The 18,873-nt window shown below is 40.7% G+C and overlaps 1 protein-coding gene across 1 annotated transcript in view; it reads right to left on the bottom strand.

Moving 5' to 3' along the window:
- The window catches only part of wdr11 (WD repeat domain 11), a 54,403-nt gene that overhangs the window by 15,016 nt on the left and 20,514 nt on the right, over window positions 1–18,873 (bottom strand). The window contains exons 11-16 of the mRNA XM_069690024.1: window positions 13,589–13,673; window positions 9,267–9,373; window positions 6,302–6,377; window positions 4,316–4,424; window positions 3,376–3,497; window positions 664–811 (exon numbers count right to left, since the gene is read on the bottom strand). Coding sequence (XP_069546125.1) covers window positions 664–811; window positions 3,376–3,497; window positions 4,316–4,424; window positions 6,302–6,377; window positions 9,267–9,373; window positions 13,589–13,673 — 647 coding nt within the window. The remainder of the gene's footprint in view (window positions 1–663; window positions 812–3,375; window positions 3,498–4,315; window positions 4,425–6,301; window positions 6,378–9,266; window positions 9,374–13,588; window positions 13,674–18,873) is intronic.

Raw genomic sequence — 18,873 nt, 5'->3', positions numbered from 1 at the left:
ACACACACACACACACACACACACACACACACACACACACACACACACACACACAAACCCTGAAGGACACAAGATACAGAGGGAGAGTGATGATGGCCTTTACTTTATGGAGGAGGAAAATGTGCCGACACTGGCTACCAACCAAAAAGCAGTGTTTCTTTTTGGCTCCAAAATGCTGAATAAAACATTTTAACAAGAAGATTTAGCCTTTAAACAGAAGAGAAGTGATATCAGAGCAAGAACATACAAAGACAGAAAAGGACAACATTTTTTGACCTATCAGTCTTCATATACAAAAGTATCAGGAGAGTGATGAATGTGGTATGTAAAGGTGAAGTACAGTATAAAAGGCAGTGCAGGTTACAATGCAGAGAAAGTATTGATTATTAGAACAGATAACAGATAGATACAAACATTTACAGAGAGAGGAGAGTCAGAGGTTGGAGGAGTGAAAGGTGACATACACAGAAAGTAAACACGGAGAAGAAAGAACAGGTTTAGATCTTTGTGTGCAGAAGAGATTAATACAATATAAACTGAATGGAAGGAGAGCGACAGGAAGCAGGTGCAGTGCACGGATCAGTGTGCATGACCTTCAAGTAGTCCAGGAGGATCTGAAGTTAAAAAGAGACATAAAAAAGATATACAAGTCTCTGGACTCACATCAGGGGGAATTCTTGCACCATCTTTGACCGTGTTACCCTCCACGGTGATGTGGTAGACCTGCCCGTCTGTGTCAGTGAATACAAAATGCTCTCTGGCTGAGATGGCCTGGCTGGTCTCGGACTTGCTCTCGGCATCCTGCAGGAGACTGGAGGGGAGGGAATCACATAGACAATTGTCTGGTAAGCACGCACCACTGTTTTTTTTTCACTCTCTCTAGTGTAAAAAATTCTGGCATGATATCTTGGTATTCTGGTGCTGACAGTGGAAAGGCATTACAACTGTCATCCAGTCCAGTGATTCCTGACCAGGGGCGGTTGTACCCCAGAGGGTACGACTGCAGTTGCCAAGGAGGACAAGGAAATATTGTGGAGAAGTTGAACTGATATTAAAAGTAGAAATTATGATCTCATGAAAATAAAAGAAAGAAAAATAATTCAGCTGTTACATGTGAACAGTATGCTTAGAGTTTCTCAAAACCAAGTGGCCATCTTGTTTTTTTTAGAGCTAGAGGTGACCATCTTTGGATGAGCTAGGGAGGAACGAGTGGTGGACCTGACTGAAAACCAGAGGACACTGCGCCTGCCCACCTGTATAGGAAATCAGACTACACGACAGGCATATCAATCAAAACAGACACGCCGCCAAACATACAGTGAAGGAAATCATTATTTGATCCCTTGCCGATTTTGTAAGTTTGCCCACTGATAAAGAAATAAACGGTCTATAATTGTAATGGTAGGTTTATTTTAACAGTGAGAGACAGAATATAAAAAAAAATATTCTAGAAAATTACATCATATAAAAGTTATAAATTGATTTGCATTTGATTGTGTGAAATAATTATTTGATCCCCTACCAACCAGCAAGAATTCTGGCTCCAACAGACCGGTTAGACTAGTCCTCTCGCTTTAAGAAGTACTCCGAATCTCAACTCATTACCTGTATAAAAGACACCTGTCCACAGAATCAATCAATCAGATTCCAACCTCTCCACCAGGGGCAAGACCAAAGAGCTGTCTAAGGACATCAGGAACAAGATTGTAGACCTTCACAAGGCTGGAATGGGCTACAAGACCATCGGCAAGCAGCTCGGTGAGAAGGAGACAACTGTTGGTGTGATTATTCAGAAATGGAAGAAACACAAAATGACATCAATCGCCCTCGGTCTGGGGCTCCATGCAAGATCTCATCTCGTAGGGTATCGATGATCATGAGAAAGGTGAGGGATCAGCCAAGAACTACACGGGAGGAACTTGTTAATGATCTCAAGACAACTGGGATCACAGTCACCAAGACAACCATTGGTAACACACTACGCTGTAATGGATTAAAATCCTGCAGCGCTGCAAGGTTCCCCTGCTCAAGAAGGCACATGTACAGGCCCGTCTGAAGTTTGTCAATGAACACCTGAATGATTCAGAGAAGGCTTGGGAGAAGGTGAGGTGGTCAGATGAGACCAAAATCCAGCTCTTTGGCCTCAACTCGACTCGCCGTGTTTGGAGGAAGAGAAATGCTGACTATAACCCCAAGAACACCGTCCCCACCGTCAAGCATGGAGGTGGAAACATTATGATTTGGGGGTGTTTCTCTGCTAAGGGGACAAGACGACTTCACCACATCGAGGGGAGGATGGACGGGGCCACGTACCGTGAAATCTTGAGCGACAACCTCCTTCCCTCAGCGAGGACACTGAAAACGGGTCGTGGATGGGTCTTCCAGCACGACAATGACCCAAAACATACGGCCAAGGCAACGAAGGAGTGGCTCAAGAAGAAGCACATTAAGGTCATGGAGTGGCCGAGCCAGTCTCTGGACCTGAATCCCATAGAAAATCTGTGGAGGGAGCTGAAGGTTCGAGTTGGCAAGCGACAGCCTCGATACCTTAAGGATTTGGAGAAGATCTGCAAAGAGGAGTGGACCAAAATCCCTCCCGAGATGTGCGCAAACCTGGTGACCAACTACAAGAAACATCTGACCTCTGTGCTTTTTTTTTAATATTCTGTCTCTGACTGTTAAAATAAACCTACCATTACAATTATAGACTGTTCATTTCTTTGTCAGTGGGCACTTACAAAATCGGCAAGGGATCAAATAATTATTTCCTTCACTGTTGCTCTCTTTGAGGCCTAATATCTAATTCAATTATGGAATTATTTTCAGATCAACTACCAGAAAACTGATGAGAAGGGGTGAATTTAGCAAATGACCCAATTATGACTTTTGGAGCCAATAACAGTGCACTTTAAGGTAATCCGGCAATGGCTTAAATTTTCAGACCTGAAGACTACGTCCATTTTTCTATACAGTCAATGGCGAAAACTAGGAAACAAGTGACTGATCTGTGGGTTAAGATTGTTTTTTATTTTTCCATAAAGTATGTAATTTTAGAAGTGCAGAAGGACTCACGGATTTCTGAGTATGCACCGAGACACATCAGCAATCTAACATAATATTATAATATTGTAAGGTTTTGACTTCACTATGTAAAGTGCCCTGATATGATTTGTGCTGTGATTTGGCGTCATATGAATTAAACTAAGTAGAAAATGTATTGAAAAAAAACAAGGGCCAAAGAATTTGGTTTTGGTTTATGACCAAAACAGATATGTAATCGCAGACTATTGAATTTCAATCCTAAATGTCACTGAAAAACTTCCATCCTGACAAACAGCCTCGGAGGGAAAAGTCCTGCAGCTTCATAACTCCCACCTGATGACTGAAGATTCAACGCTACTCTGCTCGGCATCTGACACTGTCTGCCGAGCTATGGCCTCCCTCGCTGCCATCTGCTTCTTCTTTAGACTCTTCAGGTTGTGGGATGGGGACCACTCCTGTTTAAGCACGCACACACGCACACACACACACACACACACACACACACACACACACACACACACACACACACACACACACACACACAAGCACAATTGCAGTTAAAGTGACAAACGCAAACACAAACATGTTTGCTGATATCACAGCAAACAACTACAGTGAAAAAAAAAAGCAGACAAGGATGTGATTCACGTGTACAGTAGATGCTCTCATAAATGAAACTAAAGCACACAGGAGAGTTGGTTTTCCCCAGATTTCTTGTCTAAGTGCCGGAGCTTTGTGGTGGTGGTGACTCGAGGTTGTAGTCAATATGGAAATTAGACAGAGATATGGGACTGTGGGAGGCCGGCATGTATTATTAAGGTTACTGTCGATTTTATTCACACTGTGGAGGATTTTACGACCCCACTGTAAAGTTTGTTCGGCGTAACTCTTCTTTTATGAGCATTTCTCTGGCCTAATGAAGCCACTGTTCTTTGCTGAGCTGGGCGAAATGTTCCAGACTAATCTCTTCAATGGCCCCAACAAATACAAGGATGGAAAGGGGTCTAAGAGTGTGAGACAATTACCAAAGGGAAAAGTCTACAATGGGTGTTTCTACAGCGCTTAGTGTTTGGTTTACATTAATATGTAAACAGCAGATGATCAAATATGCAGCTTTAAATGTATGTGGTCCAACCTGTTAAGATACATGTATTGTCTATTAAATGTCAGCTTTGAGACATTGTGTGGTATTTTTTTCATGTTTCACTTTCACATCAGAATGAAGAATTTGGTGAAAGACACAATCTTAATGAGTATGTAGATTTGTTAGTACCAGTGCGGTAACAGTGGGAAAGTTCTTGGCCATCTCCCGGAGAAGTGTCCCCGTTCTGGTGTCCCACAGTTCCAGGGGTTTGTCTCTGAACACCACCACCAGGTACTGTCTAAGGATGGAAAACACAAACACACATACAGTCACAAAACATACAGCGTACAGTTCACCAGTGTAAGGAATCTTGTGGTGATGCATGCAGGTTATTTTGTGTTCACATGTAAGTAAATAGGTTTGATGAATGATATTAACTCCCCACAACAATTTAAACACAACAAAGTTAGGTTTTTGCAACAATCCCAGATTTGCATTTAAATCTCTCTGCCTTTGATGCACCACTGTTTACTGTGAGGAATAAATAAGCAGCATTAACAAGCATGTTAATCAGCCCAACTGATGACATTTTTAAACTTGTGACCAGCAGTTATTCAGTCTGAATCCTCAGATGAACCTGCTAAAAATATTTTGGCCAAAATTCTAGCAGCGTAACAAGCTGCCATGCAATTTCACAAGAGGCATTTTAACTTTCAGCTGCTGTAGAGGAACAACACGGTCCTCAACAGTGCAAAAACACTGCAGCACTGGGCAGCTGCTCTGTGAGCTTCAGCATATGGAAGCAGGTTTCTCCATGACTGCAGCCGTCAGGCCTTTGTTATTATGAGATCATGATCAGTGGGTAAACAGATAAAAATAAAAACAGGGAAAAAACAGCATTAATTATATATTTGTTTCACCTCCGTGATATGGCGTGTAAAGTGTAGTAGCAATTCAGTTCCACATCGTAGATTAATTATTCAAGTTAGAAAACTACCAACCTTTTGAAGCCAGACAAAGCAACTTTGGCTGAAAAACTGTTACTGTGGTGACAAGTGGCATTTATGGAATGATATCATGTTAAACATGTTTTAACAGTATCTCAGACAGACACTGACACAGTAAAGACAGTTTCCTGACTACTTAAACAACAAAAACTTTAGCAAACATTAGCCATCACATGCTAATGGTCATACAAGAAAAAGTAATCCTAGAGCAGCAAAACCTGTGAGTGTATTGAACTGGGCAAGAGTGCATTTTATCCCCTATAAGCAAGATGAATTCATAACTGTCCAAACATTAAATTCTGTTTGGTAAAAAGGAGCACTAGGATATCTCATCAGTTTAGATGCAGTCAAATGTGGGTTTATTCCTCCTCATTGTGTAAGTAGTAGAGCAGCAACAGTTTGTATTTAGTTTGAAATTTCACAAACTCTGGTACCTGTGTCCTGTGTACTAACCCTCCTCCAGAGCAGCCTACTCTTTCCACTTTAGAGGAGGGAACACTTGTTGCCATTGGCAGTAAAGTAAAGATGCAAGTGTCTTTAGTCACCTAATGTAGGCTGAATAATCAGAGATGGCACCTTCCAGTAAAATGTATTGTACACCGAATGTTATTCTTAATGTCTCCACATGGCTAGACAAAATACGGTGTCCTTGAGAAGGAAGCAGAATTTATTGTCATTGAAAGCAACTGAGTAAACAGAATAAATCTGCCCTCTGATATCCTTGTTTATTGTTTCACTTCTCAAAAAACTGTTGACTATAAATGCATGCTCTTTTATTTTCCTGAATAGAACAGTGATGTTAAAAGATGCAGCACTGACAAACACTTCAACAGAAAATCAAAGGTCCAAAACACTGCACAACATGAATATATGTACGTTTTTGGGGACAATAACAAATAAATAGCTTAATTAATGACACATCTGTGTCTTTTGACAGATTGCCATTAAAATTACATCTATTATGAGAACACTTCAAGAGCACTTCAACCTTAGAAATTCCTGAATTACATGATTAGAAACTAAAGGGAACAGAAAGATCCAGAGATGACATGGCTCCAGGCACGTAAGAAGAAGGAGGGGGGGTGATGTGTACGTATCGCAGGTGAAACAATAGAAACTGTGCAGTGCTGTTTGGTTTTGTTGGTGGTGGGGAGAGCTTGCAACTTACTTAAGATGAGACACTTTAATCATCTCAATGGGAGGCTCGTCGTTTCCTCGCTCGCCCCTGAATGCAAAGCATCTGCCTAGAAACACCACAGACACACATGGGGAGAGAAAGTATGAGTGTGAGGGAGAGGAGGTGATGATGCGAGACAGAAAACGGCATCTTTCCTTCTACCTGTGAAAAGACTGATTCATCTCATTTCACTTTAGTGCCGCCGCACCCTGGTTTCATCTCTTTTGCCGGGGAACGGGGGGAGAAAACTGCCGACAACGTCATCTCACCACCTGCTCTAATACCTGGTTTTCATTTGCAACTTTCCACCCACAAAAGTCAACATTATGCAGAGCACCAAGGTGCCCCTTTAAACAAAACAAGAATGCCCTTCAGGTGTATCGAATCATATTTGCCTGCAGACGTACTGATCTGATTTGGCGAGGGACACTTTAGTAAGGTGGCCTGTTTAAAATGTATGAGTGACAAAGCTGCCTGTGGCGGTTTCGAGAGGGGAGGGTGACCGGCACGATTGTGTTGATGACAACAACTGGTGCATACCTGGTGTGAACCAGAGGCGAGGGAAGCATATGGTGCAGGAAAAACTCTGGAGACCTGTGGTGCACCAGAGGCTGATGAACTGCTTTCCATCATTTCCTCAATCATACACAGTAGGAGGAGTCACATGTCCTGATTACAGATGGGTAATTATGGTTCCTCACTCTTTAGATAAGCCTACAGGCTGCATTCACATGTGTCGAGAGTACATTCACAAAAACACACACATCTTAAGGTCCTGACTTCGGTACATGGTGCTGCAAATACTGTACAGCAATATAAACACGAAAGGGTGAAATTCATTCTTCTCACTAACATGATAATGTCAGAACTTCCTGCTCTTCACTGACTCTGGATGATTAATTGAAATGACACCTCAAAGTGATGAGCCGCTGACACCTGCCGTGACAGGTAATGTGTAATTATCATCTGTACACATCATAAATATTTATGAAGTACACGAGTTCACTACTTCGTCTCAGCACCATCGTCCCCGAGTTACTGCACCTTACTAAAACTCATCTTTTCATAGATAAGGAAGTGTCTGTTCAGAGGAGCTGCTATTGTTGCTGCAGAAACCAGCCATCACCACAACTGAGTGAAGCATGCGAGGGAGATGAGTTCTCATTATAGAGTCTCAGATCTTATCAGAAAATGCTACATCTGTAAAAGGGCAGAAGTTGCCTTCCTTAGTGGATTAGTCTTACGGTGAGGTAGAAACATTTAAAAGTGTAAAACATATTTTTGTGCTGTGACGTGAAGACTTGTTTGTGCAAAAATATGCTAAATTTCTGTGAATAAATATAATAAATGCACATACGCTCAAGAAACAGAAACAAAAATGTGCTTATCTGCTGACAGTCTTAGTGAATCTAGCCCAGAATATGCGGGTGTGGCAGCAATTTCAAAGACAGATAATATAATTTTTCTTTTAAACATCTAACACTAAACATTTAATGGAATATATTTGAAGAACAAATCTGTAACTCAAAAGGGTAGGCTTAATGTTTTTCATACTTTGAAACAGATTCCCTGGGTAAAAAGCCTTCTCATTAGATGCTTGTTAAATTGTATAATGTCCAGGATTTTACTTCTATGTGTAGCCTAAGTTGTACCCTGCAAATAAGACATCTTGGGAGTTGATGAAAGGTGAATTTTTCAGCTTTGACAGGATTTAGCGAGCTGTTTCCCCACCTGCCTCCCTTGTCATCTCGGGTGTTATTGTAGGCTAAACACGTCCCACCGCTATTGTATCTCTACTGAGCGCACAGATTAAATTGATATTGATCTTTTCTGTCTAACTTGTGAGACAGCACAACAGAGCGCATTCCCCAAAATGTCGCAACTCAAACTGCACGTGTGCAGGCATCAAAGACGTGAGCCAGGACAGCGAGGTCTAACAGCCTGTCTGCACTTCCAGCAGCTTAATCTGCAGTCAAGAACACTTTGGAGAATCTCAGTCGCTTGAACTCATGTAAACTTGTAAGAAAAAAAAACAATGAAGTGTCTCTGTGTTGGATGGTGTGAGGCATTGTAACCAAAGCTAATACCATGGACTGTTAACTTTGATGATACTGGTGCTTAATAGAGAGTTATTTAGGGAAGCTCTTACCCTTGCCATTGTTCTAATGAATGAGGGAAAAAGGCTCTTTGACAAAACCATTACACTGACCATATTTTTTTTTTTTATTGTGCCCAGTTTATAAAATCAAAACATTTAGAAAGTGGATACATGTGACAAAAAAAAGAGAACATGTATGAGAAAGTGCTCAACAATAGTATGTATCCAAAACTGCATATGATTTACTCATAATACTGCAATACAAACATATTTTTTTTACACTAAAACCTCTAACCATATTTTACTGACCACTCATGACTTTACCTTCAGTTTACTTAGAAATCCTGCTCTCTTTGGCCCAATGACTGAAGCACTAAACACAGTATTGTTATCCCCTGAAGGAGGAAGAAACATACTGGTGTCTGCTCATGCAGTAATTCTATAGATTCTATGCAGGCACTCAAGATAGGATTTTCAGAGCGAGGCATTTCTGTGAGGTACTCTAAAAACGGTTTAGTTTTTACTTTAATTTGGAAAGAGTGTAAGTATCCCCTGGGAGGGGGGGGGGTGTAACACAAAAGTCTTCCAGAGCCACATAGACAAAGAAACACAACTAAAAGAGAAAGTCAGAGAGTGAGAGAGACTAAAATGTCAATTTTCTTTGTTGTTTAGGCCACAAGAACCCAAAGGAAAAACCTCAAGACTTATGAAGTAATATAGAAGATTGGTACCCTCAGGTACATGTGATTATAAGTGTGTGTGTGTGTGTGTGTGTGTGTGTGTGTGTGTGTGTGTGTGTGTGTGTGTGTGTGTGTGTGTGTGTGTGTGTGTGTGTGTGTGTGTGCGCGCGCCTCTTACCAGTAGGCAGGTCGACATGCTGCAGTTCATTTCGCACAAGGCCCATGTTGTTGGGAGCAGAAGTGGCAAAAGACAGGAAACTTGTAAGACTGACCCATTCAATCCCCCTGTGGAATACACACACACACACACACACACACACACACACACACACACACACACACACACACACACACACACACACACACACACACACACACACACACACACACACACGGCAACATGAATAATATTGCTATCTAATACATGCTGCATAGATGTAAAATATTCCTCCACTACATCCTAGCATGCAGTAAGGTAAATGGTACACCTAAAAAACATTTACAAAATCCATCAGGAAGAAATGAACATCGAATGAAGCCAGCAAGTGTGAGATATAAACATTTTTGGGAGGCTGGCCCAACTGAGGGAGCACAAACTCCACTGTAATGAGATGGTAAATAGCCACATGATAAATTAGTCAATTTCCCTGCTAAATGTAAATGAGATGCTAAGTAGTCCGGCTTCCTTTGGCGTGGCTGTGTTGGGGCAAGGGCTGCTGGGCTCATTTCCATAACTGCTCTCCCCACCTTTGAAAACACGCACCTTTAGACTTAATGTTGTACATCACAGCACTGGGAGAAAAATAGCAGTGCTTTACAAGTGAGAAAATCTAAAGGAGGGTTTTACAAGAGAAAGCTTGAATCTGAAGGCACTTCTTTGGTGTAAATATCTGGGAAAGTGGGTTCATGTATGACTGTGTTATTATATTATTTATGTTTTTTTGTTTTTTTTACTCTACTTGTAATTACATGGACATTTAAAACACAAGGGAGTTCAAATATACCAAAGCAGTGTGAAACACCAAACATCTAAAGTGTGTTAGTGCCTGCTGGTGTGCTAGCATACGCAGTGGAGTACAAGTTTAAAGCGTATAGTGAGAGATGACAAGCAGATGAAGAGATGGATGTTCAGTGTTATGGTTGTTGAGCGAGAAAGCCGTAGAGACAAATTCACAGACATCAGCAGACAAAAACATTGCCTCATCTCCCACTTTAATCCACACACACGCACAGAGACATTTCAAGTCACTTCTGCTTGTGTTGCATAGCTCATTAAAGTTGGTGGGAGTTTTGCATTTGTGGACCCCAACTTCTCTCATTAAAGAAAGCCTGGCTCTGCTTGAACGGATGGTGTTTGCTCCCAATCAATCTCTTAACAGCATTAATTGATTCAATCTTGTGCTAAATTAATCCTGGTGAAATAGTTTTGCAGCTCATTAGAGAATACTAACTAATGAGGCCGAGCCTGCTCTTTGTTGATGTTTGGCTGTTGTGGGGCATTCAGAGAGTTATGCAGCAGACTGACTTAATCCCTTTTCACCGTGGCCCATTGTGACTATACGTAAAGATTATGTTCACGTGTTAATTTTTCTGATACATTTTCTTTTGATTAGTTTGATGCTATAAAAAGGGTATTTGACCTGCAGAGTTTATTGGAATTGTACATTGAAGCGCATTGGCCGTGATTAATCGTGTGTCTCATCATTATCTGTTTCACACCACAGAGTGAGTTACTCTGCAATAAAGTGTACCAACTGATAATCTCAGGATTCTGGGGGCCTTTTGCTGTTTGTTTTTTTGTATTTTGGTAAGTTTATGCAAATGTTAAAGCTTGTAAGCTAAGAGCACAACCAAAGTATTTGACATTTTGCAAACTAGCTAGACAACAGGCATTTTCTATACATTTTGTAAATAAGAAAATTATAAGCATACAGCGAGTGTCCACAACAGTCCAAGACAGTCCACATATGCCCAGGAAACATGAAATTCAAAGGGTGTGTGTTCACATTTGGGCCAAGCAGGATGCGTGACCTGGATACTACATCTCACATCTGTAGACTCTGGTTGAAAATGATGTCAACAACAAGATGGCTGCGCTGTTTTTCACCATGCTTTGGCTTCACTTATGTACATTGGGAGGAAGTGGTGACATGTTGTTTATCTTTATATGGAGTCAATGGTGTAGCCAACCTCGCAGACCATAACTAGCCAATACTGAAAAAGCACAGCAGGACAAACGAGTTCAAGACAAGTCAAGAACATCACCACAGTTTGACTTGGATGGACCCGTTTTGACCTGAATATAATGAATAGCCAAAACAATTACTCGATATTAAGTTTACGTTAATGAATAGTGTTCTTGTATACATTTGCAACAAGGTGGGTGATGCTGAGTCAGGCCAACAAGTGTTCTGACTAATGTGTAGCCAATCACATCTGAAAACAAAATATTTCCAAAACTGTAGGAGACAAAAGCCCAATTCAAATAACTGGCATTTCTCAGCCATTGCTGAGCTAAGACCTCTGCAAAATTATTTGTGTGATCTGTGTGAGTCAAGACCCTGTTAACACCTGGCATTAACATGCAACTCAGGTGAACCGATCACAAGTGGACAGCTCAAAGTTCACACCTGCCATTAGAATGCATCACCACACGTGTCTTGAGTGATCACGACGTGTCCTCATTGTGTCTTTGCATTCACGCCTGTACATGGAGCTGGATCCCTCAGGATTAATGTTAATGCCACGTGTGTACAGGGCCAAAGATATTATACTCACAATCACTGTTTGCCAGCTGACATCATGTACAACAGGATAAACAAATACTTAAAAATGAATAGCATATCCAAGTATGGGGCGTTCACACAAGGTCATTCATACAATGCAGAACGACAGGTGTTGAAACAAACCTCAACAATTTATCTTTTTTAATCACCTCAATCTGTATCAGATAGAAATTCACCTCTGGATACCAAATAGCACTAAATGATTTTGGTGTTCTTGCCATTGATTGCGACAAATGTCTTCACAACCGTTCAAAAGTCTCTTGCTGCTCCTGTTATACATTTTTTCTTTCCTGATTAAAATGCTAAATTATGAACAGACGGAAGAAGCTTCCCAATGTACTTTGCTGCTCTTCCTGAACGATGCCTTTGATGTGTGATTGACAGCCTAATTAATTAGTCTACTTCGACTTGAGGGAAAGGTGAAGTGCTCAGAGTTTAAGGGAACATTACACGATAGCCTGCACGTTTGGCTCGATTTCAACCCTGACAAATAAGTAATGTATTCCAGATGACAACAGCACTTCACCCTGAAATCAATCAACCTTTCTCCCAGCAGCCATGTTGATTTTCCCTGGAAAAACAACGAGGTAACTAATACTGACAAACAATAAAAAAATTCATGATGGCTCTGCTCTGCTTAGCTATTCCACAAAGGTATACCAGAGCCTTACATTGATGTTATCGGTAACACCCCCATGTTTGACGAGTCAAATGTAAACTGGGCGAGTTACAAATTTTGTTGTTGCCTTTTTAGGAGGTCATAACAGGTGATTTCTTCCAAATTAATCGTGACCTGGCAGAGATAAATTATTTGTCAATGTTAATGCAACACTTTGTTTGCAAGTGTTCCATCAGCAGATATAGGTAGACGTGTAACATTATAAATCTAACGCATTAGCTCCTTCTATCTATCACAAATACATACACAGGTTCAGTGTGGGCCCTGTGATGCAATTTATTAGCTGGTTCTATTTTTCAAGTGCAGCTAAGCTCCCTCTATGTTCACACACACTTCAGGAGACACACTCACTCGTTACTTGAACATAACAAAGGCAGCTCTGCGGTATTCTAATCAGCTTCTTGGTTTTGGTTAGTTCTTTCAAATAAGCTCTGGCTAGACCACATTCAATATGGTACAATTCTTTTTCTGCTATCTTGACCAATGTACATCATACCGTCTACATGATTTGATTTGCACATAATAGAAATTGTGTCCATCTGGGAGTAAGGACTCAAAAAAGCTAAACTAAAATGTGGTGAGTTTGATATTTTTACATTCACTTGTTTGTACAGTGTATTATATGGTATACATACCTTTTAAATATTTACTTGAATCTTTATGTCTGCTTGGATTCTTTTAATTTTGCTCTTGTTTTCATTTCTTTGAGCCAAGATTACCACACTCCGCTAAAGCACTCTGATCTGAGAAGATATTCCCCCATAAAGCAAGACAGGGAAATATTACTCTTTAACACTCCAGAGCTGACACGGCACACTGATTATGTGATTGCTAATTGCCTCTGCAAAGTCTAATGAGCCTGAAAACAATCAACAGAAAATCAATCCGCCTCGAGCTGACTGACTGGCCGCTGGGGTTTTTATCTCACGTGTCATTTTACAGATATTCCATCTAAAGGGTGCAGCGAGTGCATGCACTTCTTCAGCAGAGGGGACTGAGCTGCTGACCTGGAAAAGTTGTCTACAGAAATCTTACCTGACTTCACAGGAGTGAACACTGAGTTCTTTGTGGAGTAGCCCACTGGTCAGGTTGTAGACCAGTACAGACCCATTGCTGGTGCCTGAGAAGAGGAGAGAGACAGAAATAAGACATATTAGAGAGACTGACGGAGAAAGACGCGAGGTCATGACCCACAAAGTTACTTATCTTAGCAGCATCTAGCCTGCAGCAGGATCAGAGACGATGTGTCAGTGTGACACCCCTGTGTGTTCCCTGTCACTGCAGTGGGTGTGGATGGAGGCAGCACATCAAACCCTGTGTCATTCAGGTCTCACCCTGAGAACATTGCACCGTTTCATTTGCTGCTGGGAACAAGCACAACAGCTTCATCCATCCCCAAACTCCACCTGATTAAATACCGCAGGTGACATGTGACACGCTCAGAAACTCTGAGGAGGTTTGACAAAGTGATGTTCGTTTTTTGTCACATTTGTTCACAAAATCAAACCAAAATGTACTTAAAAGAAATGTTTGATGTTTAACTTATGCAGGAAAAGTTCCACAATTTAAAAAGTTAAAAATATCTTAGAACTTTGTTTTAGCATATCCAAGTTAAAGTGGTGCTTTTTTTTTTTTTTTTTTTTTTTTATCAATAAAATGGTTCAAGTTCAGCGTCAAAACAAGTTCATACTAAGATACTTGACTGTATAATTATGATGATTTTTATGGGTTTGCATCTTGTGATCTGAACAAATTTTAGCTCCTCAACTCCAGAAGAAACAGTAAAAGTCCCTTTTTGCTTTGTTAGCTGATTATTTAATGTGGATTGTTATCATGTGTGTTGTTCAATTACTTTGTTTATATTTCTGAAAAATATGCAATAAAAGTCCTTATTTGCACTTTCAGCTTACCACAGAAAGTTGATATCCTGCTTACTCTATGGAATTTTCCATTGACCTGTTACATCACTTTTTTTTAATGGTTTTATCGGTGCCATTGGCTAGTTTTATATTAGTGGGGAAAAACAAGCAGTTGTAAAAAGCACAAAACAATTGAGGTTATAACCCAAGCAAGGAAGCTGAAAGACGCAGCAGTTAAAAGAAATACTCAATTCAGGAGCAAAACTCCACAGCAGATATTAAAGCAAATCAAAAGTCCATTTTTATGATGTTTGGAAAGGATTTAAAAGGGTTTGGGGGATTTATTTGTATTTCTTAGGTGAAAACGGGCAGGTGCAGAAGCACATTGTTTTTTCATTATCCTCAGTGTGATGGAAGTGCAGTGATGTCCCTCCACAAATACTGTTCAGTCTACAAGGGGCTTCAGCGATAAAACCACGTGCTGATGCAACATCTGGAGGTGGTAATAGACTGTGTCCAGGACATCTGAGGATGTGTTTATGTCTTCCATTCCTGTTCCATGTGTTGCTGATAGATGGCATGTAGTGTGAGACTGGAGATGTTTCAGCAAGAGGTCAGGCAAAGAGGAAGTGGATGGGTGGAGATGAGTACACTTGTCCTCTGCTGCCTAACAGCCAATGTTTGTTTACTTTAATCAGGATGATGAGCCTGGTCTGTAAGAAAATCTGTCTATGTCTGAAGCTCACTAATTAACACTTTGTGTTTGTTTAATCAGTACCAAAGTGTAAAAGCCTAAAGTTTTTGTTTCATGTCAGGAGTATTTCTTGGCTCAGCACAGTGAGTCAAGAGTTTCAGCTGGTTGCCTAGCAAAGTCACTGCTCCTGGCCAAGAAACGTATTAGTGTGCAGAAGATGTTCTGGTACGTGAGCCAGGCTAGCTGTTCTCCCTCGTCCCAGTCTTTATGCCAAGCTGAGATAACCAGGAACTGGCTGCAGTCTCATTTACTGTACAGGCATGAGAGTTTTCATCTAATTCGTGGTGAGAAAGCAAATAAATAAAGATCCTGATATGTCAAACTATTCCTTTGTGACTGGCAACTACTATTAACACAGTTGATTTCATGTTTGGAACTGATACATGTCTAACCTTCCACAGTCTCAAGTTCAATAACTTACTAAAGGTGTTGCACACATATCAATAATAGTAATAAAGGACTTAGAAGTATGCAGCAGATTACCTATGTAAGCCGATAATTTTTCCAGTCACATTCCTTTCTTCATCAGTCTTTGCCTCGGCACATTTACTTTTAAATTAAATAATGGATGCTCCATTATAATTATTATGTCTGTGAAAATGACCATTCATTCAGGTCATGGTCAATGTAAGTGTTATTCAAAGGCAACTGGATTTGCTTTAAAGAAAGTTCAGTTGCCTTGGGATTAATACAATGCCAAGTTTCAGCTTTAATTTGAGTGGGTTGACATTAATATTGAAAAAAACGGAGATATAGCTCTTGTAGCGGATGGCCTCTAAATGTCAATGGTTCGAATGTAATAATACATGTAGTCACCACTATACGCTTATTAAAGAGAAATGAGTCACTTTAATGTTAGTAAATGCACAAAACAACTCCCACATGACACAGAAGTGATCGACAGTTGCAGTTTCGATTGATGTGGAGCAACAAGGTGACCATGCAAGTAAAGCGAATAATGACGCTAAAGCAAAAAAAATAAATCTATGAAAGCGACATTAAAGGTAGTTGTTCAACGGTTCCATCCTTAAAGGATGCACAGAGGAAAATGATGACCAGAAAATCACTGGCATGTTGAAAAAAAAAATATCTTTCTGCACAGCAAGACGAGAATGCTCTCCAGCATGTAGGCGTCCATCAACGAGGAACACTTCACGACCTGAACCTCAGAGGACTCACCACAAGATTCAAACCCGTGGTCAGCCTCAACAGCAGAAAGGCCAATTTGAAGTTTGCAAATTCTGGAAACAAACTTCAATTGACTGATGAAACGAAATTAAACTCAAAGTCATGGAAACAGGAAAGTGTAGAGAAAGAAGCAACACCTCATGAGCTACACTAAACTAATTTGTCAGCACTTGTGTTTTGGCCTTACATGCCTTGTTGTGAATCAAACGTGCACACTGTCAATTATTGATGACTCCACTGTTTATAAAATCAATAAGATAAATGCAGGGTTATACAGAACCATTCTGAGCACTCTGACTCAGCCAGATACACATAAACTCAATGGGTGAGAGTTTTTCACTGTAAATTGGAATATCTTCAAATGTCTGTCACCTGATCTCAATCTGATTCAGCTGCATCCCACCAGCTGCAGACCAGACTCAAGGCTGGGTGACCCCACAACAAGCAAGGTCTGGGAACAAATCAGGACGATACAAAAGGTTTGGGGATATCAATCAATCAGTCATTTTATTCTAAGTGCAGAGTCACCATACAACATGGTCCCAGTAAACTTTACAGTTACGAAGAATAGATAGACCAAACATCTGTGGGTTTAAAGACTTTAAGCAGTCACAAAATAATACATTTAATGATTTGGTTTGACTTCAGGTGCATCCGTCCAATTACTTTTGGGCCCTTAAACTGCCGTACATGTTAAAAATATCTCACACACACTTATGTCAATATTGACATAAACCTACTCTACTTAGAGATTTGGCACTTTTAAGTAGTAGCCATTATTTTATTTTGAATTGAAAGTATAAAATCTGATGAACAAAGTAACTGTCCAAAGACTGTATTGGGACAGATTTCACATCTCACTTCCCCAAACACAAGCCTGGCTTAATGAATTATTTCAGAGCACATGAAAACCTTCAGATGATACGAATCCTTTCGCAGCATCATGTGGTGCATTAAAATGAAATATGATACCAATGGGGAAAAAAACTAACATGGTTCAACATCCAGTGCAGCTGATGACAGATCTGGACCGTCTGAACCCAACTGAACAGATAAGTGTGAAGAAGCTGAAGATAATGTGTATTGTAAACTGGCGGCTTGGAATATACTCTTTTGTGAACTGCAAACTTAACTGATATCCCCTTTGACAGACCACTGGAGCCGAGCATGAAAATCCATCGGTCCGATAATTGTTTTGCTTTTTGAGGGACATGCCTCAATAGCTGCCTTCATATCTAAGTGTTTATTTTCGGCACTTTGCAACTGATGGGTTTTATATTTTGCTGTGTTGATACTTTATTTGGCTCTTAATGTGGTTTCATTTTCTGATCCTAAACAAAGCAGCAAAGAATAGCTGCCGGGCAAGCATCATCCGCCATCAGATGATTAGGGTCAGATGTTACTCTGTCAGTGTTTGTGTACATGCCACTGAAAAGGAAAGCAGTGGGCCAGAGAGCTGTTCTAGGTAGCTGCTTGGCTGCACAGTTTTGGCTACTTTCCTTTTAGAGGCCGGGAAGAGCAAGAAAGACTGACAGAGGAGGAAAGGGTGAGACAGAAATAGAATAAACGGAAATCCCAGCCTTTTGTCTAACTGCAATGAAACTGTGGGTGGCATTTTCAACCCCCAGTGCTTTCACATCATCAGCAGTAGACGTATTTCTTGCTTTATTTGCACCTACTGGAAGGTGCAAATATTCTGTATCGCTCAGCTGTTTCTCCGACTGGTAACGCATCGCTGACACTCAATGAGTCTCCATGAAACATTAGGGTAAAGCCTAATACAGAGTGGAACAGAGGCCAAGAAACTGTGCTGTATCTGCCAAGCACTCGTCCATGGATCACTCTGGATTTACCGATCAGGTGTATTCTCTGGCTCTGGGTAAACAGGAGAGGTGACATATGCCAACACCTGCCAGAACACCTGTCACAGTACCAGCCTCAGCATCATTACTGAGGAAGTGACAACTGCAATTGTAACCCAGAAAAGTATTTGATTTATAAAGCATGACAGTCAGGCCAAGTGCCAGATTTCAGTGCTCCAGATATAATTTCTAAAGTTATTTCAACAGCTACCCGATTAGATTACCTTTTTACATTACTCCTAACTGTGTTAATAAAATAAATTTGCTATGAATTACATATACTACCCTCAAGATACCATATATCTAGAATTACCTGGACATTGCCTCTACTTTTCAACAAAGATGGTGTCCTCCATCTAAATCCCCAATGTCATTATCCAGTCCTTCAAACATACTATTCACAGGGAGAAGAACAAAAGGTACATTTCAATTATGCAGCCAGAGACGGTTTAACTACTTGACTCTGCAAGATGACTATGGGGGCTTGCCAAATATTGTGCATGGAAAACTTAATCGCCCTGTCCTAGTTTTAGATTCAGAACGCCACTGGGAACCAGCTGTGCCGAGTCAACCCCACACCATCTGCAGCAGGATGGGCTTCTGCCGCTCCAGCTCAGAAGTCACATATTAGATCGGGAAAAAAAAGACAAGTCTCTG

The sequence above is a fragment of the Brachyistius frenatus genome, unplaced genomic scaffold (assembly GCF_029030835.1).
Source record: "Brachyistius frenatus isolate BFR_SWC_R1_liver_20210118 unplaced genomic scaffold, ASM2903083v1 Contig_8, whole genome shotgun sequence".
Taxonomy (NCBI): Eukaryota; Metazoa; Chordata; class Actinopteri; family Embiotocidae; genus Brachyistius; species Brachyistius frenatus.
This window is presented reverse-complemented; position numbering and strand designations above follow the sequence as displayed.